General features: G+C 39.8%; 2 protein-coding genes across 7 annotated transcripts in view; one reads left to right on the forward strand and one right to left on the reverse strand.

Annotated features, from left to right (window-relative positions):
• rhof (ras homolog family member F) overlaps window positions 1-11,702 on the reverse strand; it is a 45,011-nt gene extending 33,309 nt beyond the window's left edge. For 3 of the 6 annotated variants that reach the window (XM_041202220.1, XM_041202219.1, XM_041202218.1), the window contains exons 1-2: window positions 10,322-11,345; window positions 7,279-7,359 (exon numbers count right to left, since the gene is read on the reverse strand). Coding sequence is in view for 1 of the 6 variants with exons in the window: in XM_041202223.1 (XP_041058157.1) it covers window positions 4,821-4,838 (18 nt within the window). In the remaining 5 variants the exon portion in view is untranslated. The other 3 variants (XM_041202221.1, XM_041202217.1, XM_041202223.1) reach the window with 3 other exon arrangements.
• Window positions 11,703-11,789: 87 nt separating this feature from the next.
• setd1ba (SET domain containing 1B, histone lysine methyltransferase a) overlaps window positions 11,790-12,268 on the forward strand; it is a 143,914-nt gene continuing 143,435 nt past the window's right edge. The window contains exon 1 of the mRNA XM_041202537.1: window positions 11,790-11,975. The gene's annotated coding sequence lies outside the window, so the exon portion shown is untranslated. The remainder of the gene's footprint in view (window positions 11,976-12,268) is intronic.

Consider the following 12,268-nt stretch of genomic DNA (forward strand, 5'->3'; position numbering starts at 1 on the left):
TCATCATTAATAGCCTCATAGGCCTTCTTTAGCAATCTCAATTTTCTTTTTGAGAAAAAAACTCTTGTTGATCTGCACATGTGCCTATGACTCTTTTCACTTCATCTTGACTCGATCAATCATCTCCAAAATCTCCTTTATTTAATAAAGAAACAATGCCATACCACCCAATCCAGGTTCTGCTGGGGTAATGACAACAAAACTGTCAGCATTCATCAATGTTATTCCACTTAAACTGACAGCAACTTGAGTCTGGACACAAGCAGAGTAACATGGAAATCCAGAAGCTGCTGTCAGTGAGTGTACACTTTTTCATAGGGCATGCTATTAAGAACTTTACTTCTATTCAGTTAGTCTTGCTGAACATACACTCCTGGCTGGTCAGTCCCATTCACCTATCACTTTGGTCAAGCCACATCTCACTTTTAAAATTCTCATCTTGGTTTTCAATTCCCCTCCATGGCTTTGTCCTGCCACAACCCTCTAAGATATATGTGCTCAGCCAATTCTGCCCTCTTGAAGATCTTCAATTTTGATCACTCCACTATTGGAAATTGTATTGTCATCTGTCAAGGACCTCAGCTCTCGAATTTCCACCCTTTACTTGTTTAGAGAGTCCTTAAAATCTACATCTTTGATCAAACTTTTGGCCATCTAACTTGAGACAGTGTGTGTCCTAGTGTCAAATTATTTTAGAAATCCTCCTGTGATGCAGCTTGGGACCCTCGAAAAAGTTACACCTTGTTGAATGAGATGTAACCCTCAAAACACCTTCACTAGCCCTGAAAAGCTAATTTTATATTTGTGAAGTAATTTCTACACAATGGCCAGATATTGAAGTCTTTATTTTCACTTCTATCTTAATGCATTTATTTTATCTGAAAATATGATCTAAAGTGAAGAATTTTAAATGTTTATACATTCCTGATTTACTGTTTGATTGGTTGGTTACTCACCTGTTTTCTTATATCACTGCTGTTGCACACCAAGACATCACCTTGCAGGACAATAGATTTAAACTGCCACTAGGTAGGAAGAAATTTCTGCGACAGAGATCACTAGATCTTTATGCGTAGTTTTCTTCAAGGTCAGAGGGAGTGCCCTTGCTTCGTGTCTCACTGAAAAATTCAGGCCATGGTCACTTGCCTTCTCCTCCTCTGGGAGGTCCCCAGCATCAGGTATGCCAGTCTTCAAACAATTCTTGATATCATGTGGAGTGAATCGCAATGACTGAAGGCATTGGATACTGTGAAGGCTATAGGCCCTGACAATATTCCAGCAATAGTACTGAAGACTTGTGTTCCAGAACTTGCCGCACCCCTAACCAAGCTGTTCCAGTACAGCTATAAAACTGGAATCTATCCAGCAATGTGGAAAATTGCCCAGGTATGCCCTGTATGCAAAAAAGGACAAATCCAACCCGGCCAGTTACTACCCCAGTCAACTCATGATCATCAGTAAAGTGATGGAAGGGGTCATCAACAGTGCTATCAAGCAGCACTTGCTTAGCAATAACCTCACTGACTCAGTTTGGGTTCTGCAAGGGCCACTCAGCTCCTGACCTCAATAGTGTCTTGGTTCAAACATGGACAAAAGAGCTGAACTCCCGAGGTGAGGTGAGAGTGACTGCCCTTGACATCAAGGTTGCATTTCACCAAGTGTGGCATCATGAAGCCCTAGCAAAACTGGCATCAATGGAGACTCTGCTGGTTGGGGTCATACCTAGCATAGAGGAAGATGGTTTTGGTTGTTGGGGGTCAATCATCTCAGCCCCAGGACATCACTGCAGGAGATCATCAGGGTAATGTCCTCAGCTGCTTCATCAATGACCTCCCTTCCATCATAAGGTCTGAAGTGGAGATGTTCGCGATGATTGCACAGTGTTCAGCTTAATTCCTGACTCCTCAGATACTGAAGCAGTCCACGTTCAAATGCAGCAAGACCTGGACAATATTCAGCCTTAGGCTGTCAAGTGGCAGGTAACATTTGCGCCACAAGTGCTGGACAATGATCATCACCAATAAGATAGAATCTAATCATCGCCCCATGACATTCAACGGTAATACCATAGCCAAATCCCCCACTAACAACATCCTGGGGGGTGGGGGTTACCATTGATCAGAAACAGGACTACCCATATAAATACTATGGCTTAAGGAGCAGGTCAGAGGCTAGGGATCATGAGATGAGTTACTCATCTCCTGGTTCCCCAAAGTTTACCATCTACAAGGCATAACAAATGTGATGGAGTACTCTCCATCACATGCTTGTTTCAGTGCAGCTCCAGCAACACTCAAGAAGCTTGACACTGTCCAGGACAATGTAACCTGCTTGATTGTTTGTGGATGGGGTGCCATTCACTCCCTCCATCACTGATGCATTGTGGCAGCAGTGTGTACTATCTACAAGATGCGCTATAGGGGAACTCACCAAAGCTCCTTAGACAGCACCTTCCGAGCACATGACTGCTATCATCTAGAGGATAAAGGGCAGCAGACACCTGGAAGTTCCCCTCCAAGCCACTCACCATTCTGACTTGGAACTATATTGCCATTGCTTCATTGTTGCTGTGTCAAAATCCTGGAACTCTCTCCCTAACAGCATTGTGGGCCTACCTTTACTACATGGACTGCAGCAGTTCGAGAAGGCAGCTCACCACCACCTTCCTAAGGGCAATTAGGTATGGGCAATAAATGCTGGTCAAGCCAATGCCCAGATGCCATGAATAAAAAACTCCAAATGTTCAGTCTCAGCTCTATTTTAAACTCTAATTCTATTTCTTAAAATTCACTGCTCCTTTAGTTAGCAATCCTTTTTTTAAAAAATTGAACATTGGCAATCAAATAAGTTTCTTTAGAAGCACTGGAGGAGTGGTATTTGGGTTCTGTCCTCTAGTGCATACAAATTTCTAACTTAATCACAGGAGCTTTGATTTGTGCAGTGTCAGCAAATTTATTTCTGTTGTACAATCCTGGATTACAATTTTCTGTAACAGTATCCAGGGAGTACCAAGTCCCATGCAGGGGAGCCAATGTTCTTAGAGGCCATTGGAGTAAGAATTATCTAATTACAATCATTAAATATTTGGGGGAAAAAAGAAAATCTCCTGTGTAAAAAGTATTTAATTTTGGATGTGGCCTTTTCACTTATTTCTTCTCAGATTTCAAACCTAACAAAGCATCACTGGAATAGACCCAGCTCGGTATTAGAGAATTTAGAATTGCTTTAAAAGCTATACAAAAATAAATTTGAATATTGAAGCAATATCCCACTGTCTGATGTGCACCACATTAGAAGTCTAAACAAATTAAATAAACCACTTTATATCCAATGGCATTGCACATAGGGAACGAAGACAAGTGTAGTCTTCAGGTAAAGCTGAGAACAATTGGATCAGGGCATGCAGACTTAATTCAGTGTATATTATTTTTAGATTCCCATAATTATAATTTTTCCAAATAGCAGAACGCACAAAATGAAACATATCTGATGAAATCACAATTTTCTTCACTTAACCAGGTCATGTGGTTGATTGTTCCAATTCAAATAACTTACTGACCACATACTATTACACACTATATATATATACACACATATATACACACATATATACACACATATATACACACATATATACACACATATATACACACATATATACACACATATATACATACATATATACATACATATATACATACATATATACACAAATATACACATATATACACATATATACACATATATACACATATATACACATATATACACATATATACATACACACAAAAAAAAAACTTATTGCTGAAAAGACATTTAAGACATTAAACTGTGATTAAAGACATATAAGCTTTTTAACTTGCACTCATCAGGACACTTGTAAGAATACCAATATAGGGGAAACAACAACTTACATGTGAAGAGTGATTGGTTGGCAAATGTTGCTGCCATAGAGAATGCACCACTGATGGTGACTGAGTTAACTGCCAAGCATTGTTTGAAATTTAAACCAGGTACCTTGACCCTGATTGGTCAAGGCATTGCCCTGAAGAATGAGTCAGTGAATGGTTATCACTTACTTTGTTTAGCTGAAACAGACACAATGTTCTGTCCGCAGAGAAAAGGCCCACGTGCAATATATGTAGCTTCCAGCACACACAAATGCATCACTGTGAGCCTGACTGATAATCTTAAATTGGTCAGTGTAATTCTTAACACTGAGGATCATTTAGCAAACATCATCCAATCGCCAAATCAAACCTAATGTTGAACACAGTTTTGCAAGCATGGACTGGTTGTGTACTGTTTGTACCCTGCCCATTGTGAACAGTGGCTGCAACATGCTGGTTGATATGATCCGCTAGATTTTGGGACATACAGCCTACATACCTAGCATCACACTGGCACTGAAATTCATATACATTACTCACTTGTATGATAGGCAGAACCAATTTAAGATTGTCAGTCGGGCTCACACTGACATGTGTACTGGAAGCTACATATATTAATATACAGGGCCCTGTTCTTTGCAGACAGAAAGAACATATACATAATACAGTATGTTTAGCTGAAACAGGTGCAAATTGTTGTTTTCCCTTATATTGGTATTCTTGCGTGTGTTCTGATGAGTGCAAGACAAAAAACTTAGACGTCTCTTTTTTCAGCACTACTCAAGTTCTGTACTACCAAACGACTATACAACTTATATTTAGCTCTTCTCTGTTTGAATCCATTTATTTCCTCCATTTGTAATTTTATTTATTCTGTTCCTGAAGCATTGGTAATTAGTCTCAGTTGTAAATATTCCTGCAGTACCTTACCCATGTAGAATTCTTCATGTAAGGGCCCAGACATTACTTTTAGGCGGGCTGTTGGACAGTTGAAAAAATAAAGCTCAGTTTTGATGTTGTGTACGGATGTGATGTTTCACTGGGTTGTGACTAGGAATATAAGGTATGAACACATTGCCTCTTTTTCCCTAGTCCATGGAATGCCTCCCCCCCGCCCAGTCCATAGTCTTAAAATTATAGCACCTCAACTGTTATAACAGCTAGATAAAAGCAATAAACTGCAGATGCTGGAAATCCAAAACAAAAATACCTGGAAAAACTAAGCAGGTCTTGCAGCGTCTGCAGAAAGGAACAGTTAACATTTAGAGATCGAATGACCCTTCAACAGAACTAAGGAAAAATAGAAAAGAGGCGAAACATAAGCTAGTTTAAGGGGGGGTGGGATCCTGTTGGAGAGAAGAGGAATACTTCAAAGGTAGGCATTCTTTGAAGAGAAGTGGCAGTTAATTAAACACTAAGATAAAAGCAAAAAACTGTGTACCTCTCCGCTGATGCTGCCAGACCTGCTGAGTTTTTCCAGGTTTTTTGTTATAACAGCTAACTCACCACAGATCAGGAATTGATTTAACATTGACTGAATTCACACAGTTCTTAGGCCTTCCACAATTTATTTCCAAATCCTTACATTATTGGATAAGATACTCTTGATTTGCCTTGTTCACTCAGATCCCAGAGGCCCAGTTTGCCTTGTGTTGCTATCAGCTCAAAAGTTCTCACAAAGTTGCTGAAAAATGTAAGTGCTGAGAGCAGCAAGGACAAACTAATGACAGATACTGTTAGCTGGCGTGCTATAGCAAAATCCAGCCAATTGTATACAAAAATGTCAAAATAACATTTATGTAGTTAACAACACCTCACTATCCCAAGAGACATTACTTTGTTCTATTCATAAGTATTTTTTTACATTTAGTCAATAAAGCAGTCACAAAAATATAAGCACAGGGCACTTTTCTAGCTCATTTTAGTAAAATGTAGATGAATAAAAGAAACATTGCAAGTGGTGAAAGCCAGCTAGTGAAATTAACTTAGTGCATTACTATGTAACAGGATGCTTTGACTACATGTAAAAATACTAATTAATCTTTAATTAATGCTACATGTAAAAACATAACTTCAAACCAATGGACAGTACAAGTGCTGTGCAATTTAGTTTATAGCCCATGGTTGGGAGTGAGGTGAAGTGAAATATAAACTGGTATGACATGCTCATTCATGAAAGATTGTTTCAATATCATCCTACATATAAAAATTGCTATGGCTCACAAACATTTTACTTACCAGAATTCAATACATTTTCTAATGCAGTCAATAGTATTTCTCACTTCAAAAAGATCTTCAAATTTAAATCTCATCAATACTTTTTAATTAAATGCACAATTTTAGTTGCTGAACCAGAAGGTTATTAAAAATTGTTCAATAAACTCAGTAAAGTCACTATATTATTTCAATGATATGGTGATCTTCATGAAAATAAATCTGAAGCTCTTCTTGGGAAAAGGGTATAATCTTGCTGCATTTCAAATTCAAATAAAACACCATCGTGTAGAAGTTCCCCTCCAAGAACCACACCATCCTGACTTGGAAATATAATAAGTCGCCCTTCCTTCACTGTCGCTGGGTCAAAATCCTGAACTCCCTTCTAGCAATATGGGTGCACCTACACCATGTGGACTGCAGCAGTTCAAGAGGCAGTTCACCACCTTCAAGGGCAATTAGGGATGTGCAATAAATGCTGGCCTAGCCAGTGATGTTCATAAATAAAAAAAGAAATATTTATCTTTTGGAAAAGCAAAACTAGGTAGTAAAAGATAAACTCTCCAATGGCAGGGTAAGATTATTCCAGTGAACAGTGTAAAAGGCCAAGATGTTCACTTGTCTAATCACTAGTTTTGCTTGGATAGTTGATCTCAACTAGGATTGTAGTAGGGCCACCGCAATTGCCTCAAAAGTCAGCTAGGAAGGCATCACTGCTCACTATCCAATGGGAATTGCACATGGATAATTTACCCATTGGGTAAAAACAGCATCAGGCCGTTTAGTCAAGATACCTACTATTGTCAAATAGACCCCAATATTTATGGTCAAGTTCCACACTGGGCAAATAGCCACTTGTACAAGTTACCAGAAGCCTGTCTGTTCCCATAGAATTTTACTTTAGCATTGGCTTGGCACTTTCAAGAGAAGGGACATTATGGATCATTAACAGTCAGACAAACCGCCATACATAATGGATGCATAAATAGTCGTGAGAAGCAGGATTACAAACTATCACAACCCTTTTTTTGCACGCTGGATGACATAGCAAGTTATAACAGGGACATCTACATATAATTTCAATAGACACCAACATTTGCAACTGGAGTAGACAGAAACTGAAGATCATGTCATTTGTAACCTTTGAGTGATGATATAACTGTGCAATACTAACCTGTTCTGAAGATGATCCAAAAGTATATAACAGTTCGCTAGGTGTTCTGGTTAGGTCATCAGTTTGAAACCAGTTATGCACCTGAATAGAATCACAACGGATTCAAGATCATAAGGGAGGGAAAGCTAAATACTGTGAAATATTATGCATGCTCAATTTCAAATTTCAATTTGTTTGACGAGGAAATTAACAGCCACAAAAGAGCCAATGTGGAACAGTCTGTTGGTTTCAAAAATAACATAACTGAAGACAAAGCTTCAAGCATTTATATTCACCACGCACTCTCCAGTCTGCAAAACTTGCACTCTACCATGAGCATTTGAATCAGTTGGAAATATTCTACCAACTACATATATGGTCTAATTAAAATAATTCACCAGGCTAAGTAAACACTGAAGTTGCCAACATAGACATTAAAGTCAAGTATCACAGACAAGCCCAACTGAGCTGACCATGTTATCTGTATTTCAGATGAACAACTTCCTAAAGCTGTATTCACTATCAGCTAAGTAAAAGGAGACCACACCAGGGGGAAGCATTTCAACAATGTTTATTTACAAATAAATATTATATTTCATTGATAGGAAATGTTTCATTCATCCTGAAATCTGATAAAATTTAGCCAAAGATTCCAGAATCCGGTGGTGAAATGTGGTGCTATACACTTCCAAGGTGATAAGGTGATAGCACGTTAACAAGACAAGAGTTAGCATTGGGAATGCACCAGTTCCAGCACTCGGTAAGCACCAGTTCCCTTCATTCATGGGTCCTTCCCAATGGGCACCCATTCATAGATGGAGCAAGTTGTACATTGGAAAGTGAACATGGTCATGACACATAGCCATAATGGCACTTGTATTATAATATTGAATAAACTGAAATCAGCTGGGACATCAGTGGCATAAGCAACTCAGACAGGGGTGAAACAGGGTAAAAAGATCAAGCAACAAAATGGTGGGAGGGACACTGGAGGTCCACTAAAATCCATTTTCCAATCGCACAATGTTATGCCTACAGGTTTGCAATACTGGCTCAAAACAATCTTGACAATAAACTTGAACCAAATCATCTCATTTGGTGCACCAATCCTTTTGGGGCTAGGCCAACTGAAATTTCTGCCTGTCAAGCCCCACAAACAACATATTGGTAGTGCCAAGTCTGTAGAAAAAAAATGCTTTCCTCCTTTCATCTCTCTTCCTCTCAAACATGTATGTACACTTCAGTTTCTCACATTATAGTTCACTTTCATTCCTTTTCTTCTGTATTTGTTTCATACTGTCCACCCTCGCTTTTCTTCAGTTTTTCAGTTTCTCATTTCGTTGCCTCTAATAGATACCAAGAACGGGGGGGGGGGGGGCCGACGAAACAGCATGACCTGGATTTTTCTTTCCCCAAAACCACAGATCAGCAAATTGTCAACGTGGCTCCTGACAAGTGTTGTTTAAGATTACCCTAACAGTGGTATCACCAAGGAAGATAAAACAACGGGTGTTGATTATTATCCAATGCCGAGATGAAAAAGCATGTTGCTATTTGGAGAGAAAAAAAGTCAACCTCAACCTATCAATATTCACCGCATAATCTCATGTGAATAACTTCGAGTTGCCAGGGTCGCTGGACGGATTCTTGGCATGTCTCCATTGCATGGGATGGGGAGGAATTAAAAAGGTTGTAAACCCAACCTCCGTTCAAAAAAAAAAAATACACTCTTTTTTGGTTTGAAGAGATCCCAACAGTAAGTGCTTAGAACACTAGGGACTGCCTTGTTCGAGTCGCTGACTGCCAGGGCCTTTGGAAGTGCATTCATTTATCATAATTTTTGAATTCACATTCCCACATTGGTAACCACCATTTCGGCCAACTGCTTTAACTCCTCTAAATGCCTCCTGGAATTGACTCGGCAAGAGGGTCACTTGAGAATTACACAATGCGCATCAGGATGTACTTAAGCTTCTGGGACACAGAATGCTGGCTCAGTAATGAACTTTGGATGGTGTTGCTAGAGGCAGAGCAGCGAAATTGCCGTCCGATTCAGCTGCTGTAGTGATTCCACACGGAGCTCCCTGGCCACATTGACAAATAATGGCCTTATTTCAGACTCCTTTACACCGGGAAGGGGGGAGGGTGAAAGAGAGCAGTAATTTCCATAAGTCAGTTCTCCTCGTGATACAACCTTTCGAACTAAAAGATTCGCTTCTCCTAAAACCAATATCTGTACCATAGTGCAGTTCTTGAAAACATATTTTGTAGGCGAGCGTTTACGAACTTTTACTTTCACAGAGGGCGACTTTCTACCCCCCGAAACAGAAACACATTTCACTCATCGCACCATGACCGCGGCCTACTCTGTTCAGGCACAATTATTCAGCAGCTTGTTCTCATTTTCGCTCTTAACGATACTCGTCATCAGCTCCATTTTGTTTGGGCAGATATCTTCGTCGTACAGTACCTCTCTCTCTACAGAACAAAAACACATTGCGCCTTAGGGCCATTTGTAATCCCAAATTATTTCAAGACGCTATAGCCGCCCACAGCTCGAACAATAGAAGCACTAAATATACAGCGAGAGAGAAAGATACAAGTCATCGTTTTCTTGCACCAGACTGCCATGACTTGTAGCCTCTGTCGAATGGCATTAAAAACAACGAGCATTTCCATTAAGAATATCCTCATTTCAAAAATCGGTTCAATGCTAATTTCCCCCTGCAATACATTCAGTTCTTATGAGCTGATTTTAATCTTTAAAAATTACTAATGTATAAATTAGGCTTAAAAACAAAAAGTCACACCACTTTATAGGCTAGACCCTTGAACGCTCCCAATAATTTATTAATTTTTTAAAAAGCTGTGAATTAAGTGCACCCACCTTTGAAAAAAGTGCATAAAACAAGGATAGCAAATTAAAAGATACCTTTTCCAAAAAAAGTGAATAGCTCAAAGGGAATATTTAAAGCTCCAAATTTCTTTTAAATTAATAAAATTTTGCATTATCCAAACACGGTACTTCGCTGGATTCAGTTTATGTAATAAAAGTGATACAGACCTTAGTTTTAATCCAGGTTTAAAATGTCACATTTAGGGCGGTTTTCGACACACCGCTTGCCAGTGATATATTTTGAGACAAAGCTGAGAGATACGTTTTCTAAAAATACATCCACACACTGAGATAGCTTGCATGCCATATAAGAAAAACAAAAGGTGTTAAAAAAGCAACGTCAATCCTGGGTAAAGAAACAATTTTAGAGTAGAAAAAAAGACAAGGCAGAAGCCCCATTTGGAAATATGAAGTTTGGCGGTTTCCTCTTCCACATCCCACCAAAAAGCTAAATATTTGATTCAAACCCGGATATTAAAAGGATTTTTCATTCTGAAGTTAAACCTATGTAATTATTTAGCGTTGAAAGGAAAAATTAGGTCAAAAACTTTTTAAAAAAAACAATAAAGTGGACATTGAGAAATCTATTGAAAGCAATAATCTGCAGCTTCAGAATCACTAAAGAGTTCGACTACATTAGTTAAAAGAAACATATCTGGAAAGAATTAGCATTTTCAATTAAGGACAACGCCTCTACTACAGTAAAATTAAGAAACCCTCTAGCCATTGTGTAAAATTTGGAAGTCTTAACGAGTTAAGGCAGATAATTGATACTGAAAAGCAAAAATAATCAATTTGTGATTTGGCGTTAAATCCTCTGAAATGCAAAAAAATAAGATTCATACAAATTCATCTCCAAATTGAAAAATACTGCTATCAAACAATCCATCTGCTATTTTTAAATCCGCTTTTAGAAGTTATATGAAAGAACACATGGGGAAAAACATTTTTTGCTTCATTCTCTTTACAAAAAGACTTCATATCAATGTAACTGCAGACAGCGCGGGTGTGCCGTGACCTAGTTTCGACCCCAAAGATGCATTCCGAAAAATAATTTGAAAAAAATAATAATCTTCAGTCTTTATCACTTCGAAATAGTGTATCCAAATCCGTCATCAGTCCTTCAGATGTGGTCAGAGATGACAGAATCTAAATTAGATCCATCTTTTAATTAAAAAAAAAAGAAAAGAAAACCCACTGTGCTTTGAAACTGTGAAGAGAGATCTTTCCATTTGGTAACAAAAGGAGAGCACCCGTCCTTGCTCCTGTTGTTGTTGTTGCTGCTGCTGCTGCTGCTGCTGCTGCTGCAGTAGAGACACACAAAGCCCAGTGTGAGCCTCTCCTCTGTTCAAGGAGCTTTCACTTCAGCTTCAAAAACCACAAGCCTCATACAAGTCCCTCTCTGATTGGCTCCCGTTACCAGCCGCCTTTAAACAAGCCAAAATCGGCCAACCATTCAAACCACTCGGAAGTTAACGATTGTGTGACAGACCGGGCGAAATTCCCGAGCCATTGCTTTTGGGGGAGGGAGGGAGGAGAGGGGGAGACAGACAGACAAACAAACAGAGGGAGGGAGGGAGAGAGAGAGAGAGAGAGAGAGTGGGGGGGGGGGTGGGGGATGATGATGGTGGTGGGGGGATCGGCGCAAAAAAAAAACACAATCACCGGGAAGCGGCTCGGCCAAGGGAGCAATGGCGAAATGGAAGTTAATGCTCAATTGGAGTCCTCAAACTTGAACCACCTATAACCCATCTTGTTTGGAGACCCAGTTTTACGCTGCGTAAAACTAACATGGATTCCCAGCCCTGATTCCAAATTGCTTGTAAGTGAAGCCGAGGCAGCAAAAAAAACCGAGGACGGGGCGGGAAGTGAGGAGGTGGTGAAAGAGAGAGAGTGGGGGGGGGGGGGAGCGGCGAAAAAAAAAAACCCTCACGCTCTGGCGGGTTGCCGGCCCGACTCGGCCGAGGCGTTGAGGGGGGTCGGACGGAGGCGCCGGCGGTGGCTTTGCTGGGCAAATGGGAAACGTTGAATGTGGCGGAGGGAATGGAAGACTAGCTGGTGGCCCGAGAGCAGGCGGGTGGATTGTGGGATACATACACTGAGCAGAAGCACACA

Source organism: Carcharodon carcharias, chromosome 13 (genome assembly GCF_017639515.1).
Source record: "Carcharodon carcharias isolate sCarCar2 chromosome 13, sCarCar2.pri, whole genome shotgun sequence".
Lineage (NCBI taxonomy): Eukaryota > Metazoa > Chordata > Chondrichthyes > Lamniformes > Lamnidae > Carcharodon > Carcharodon carcharias.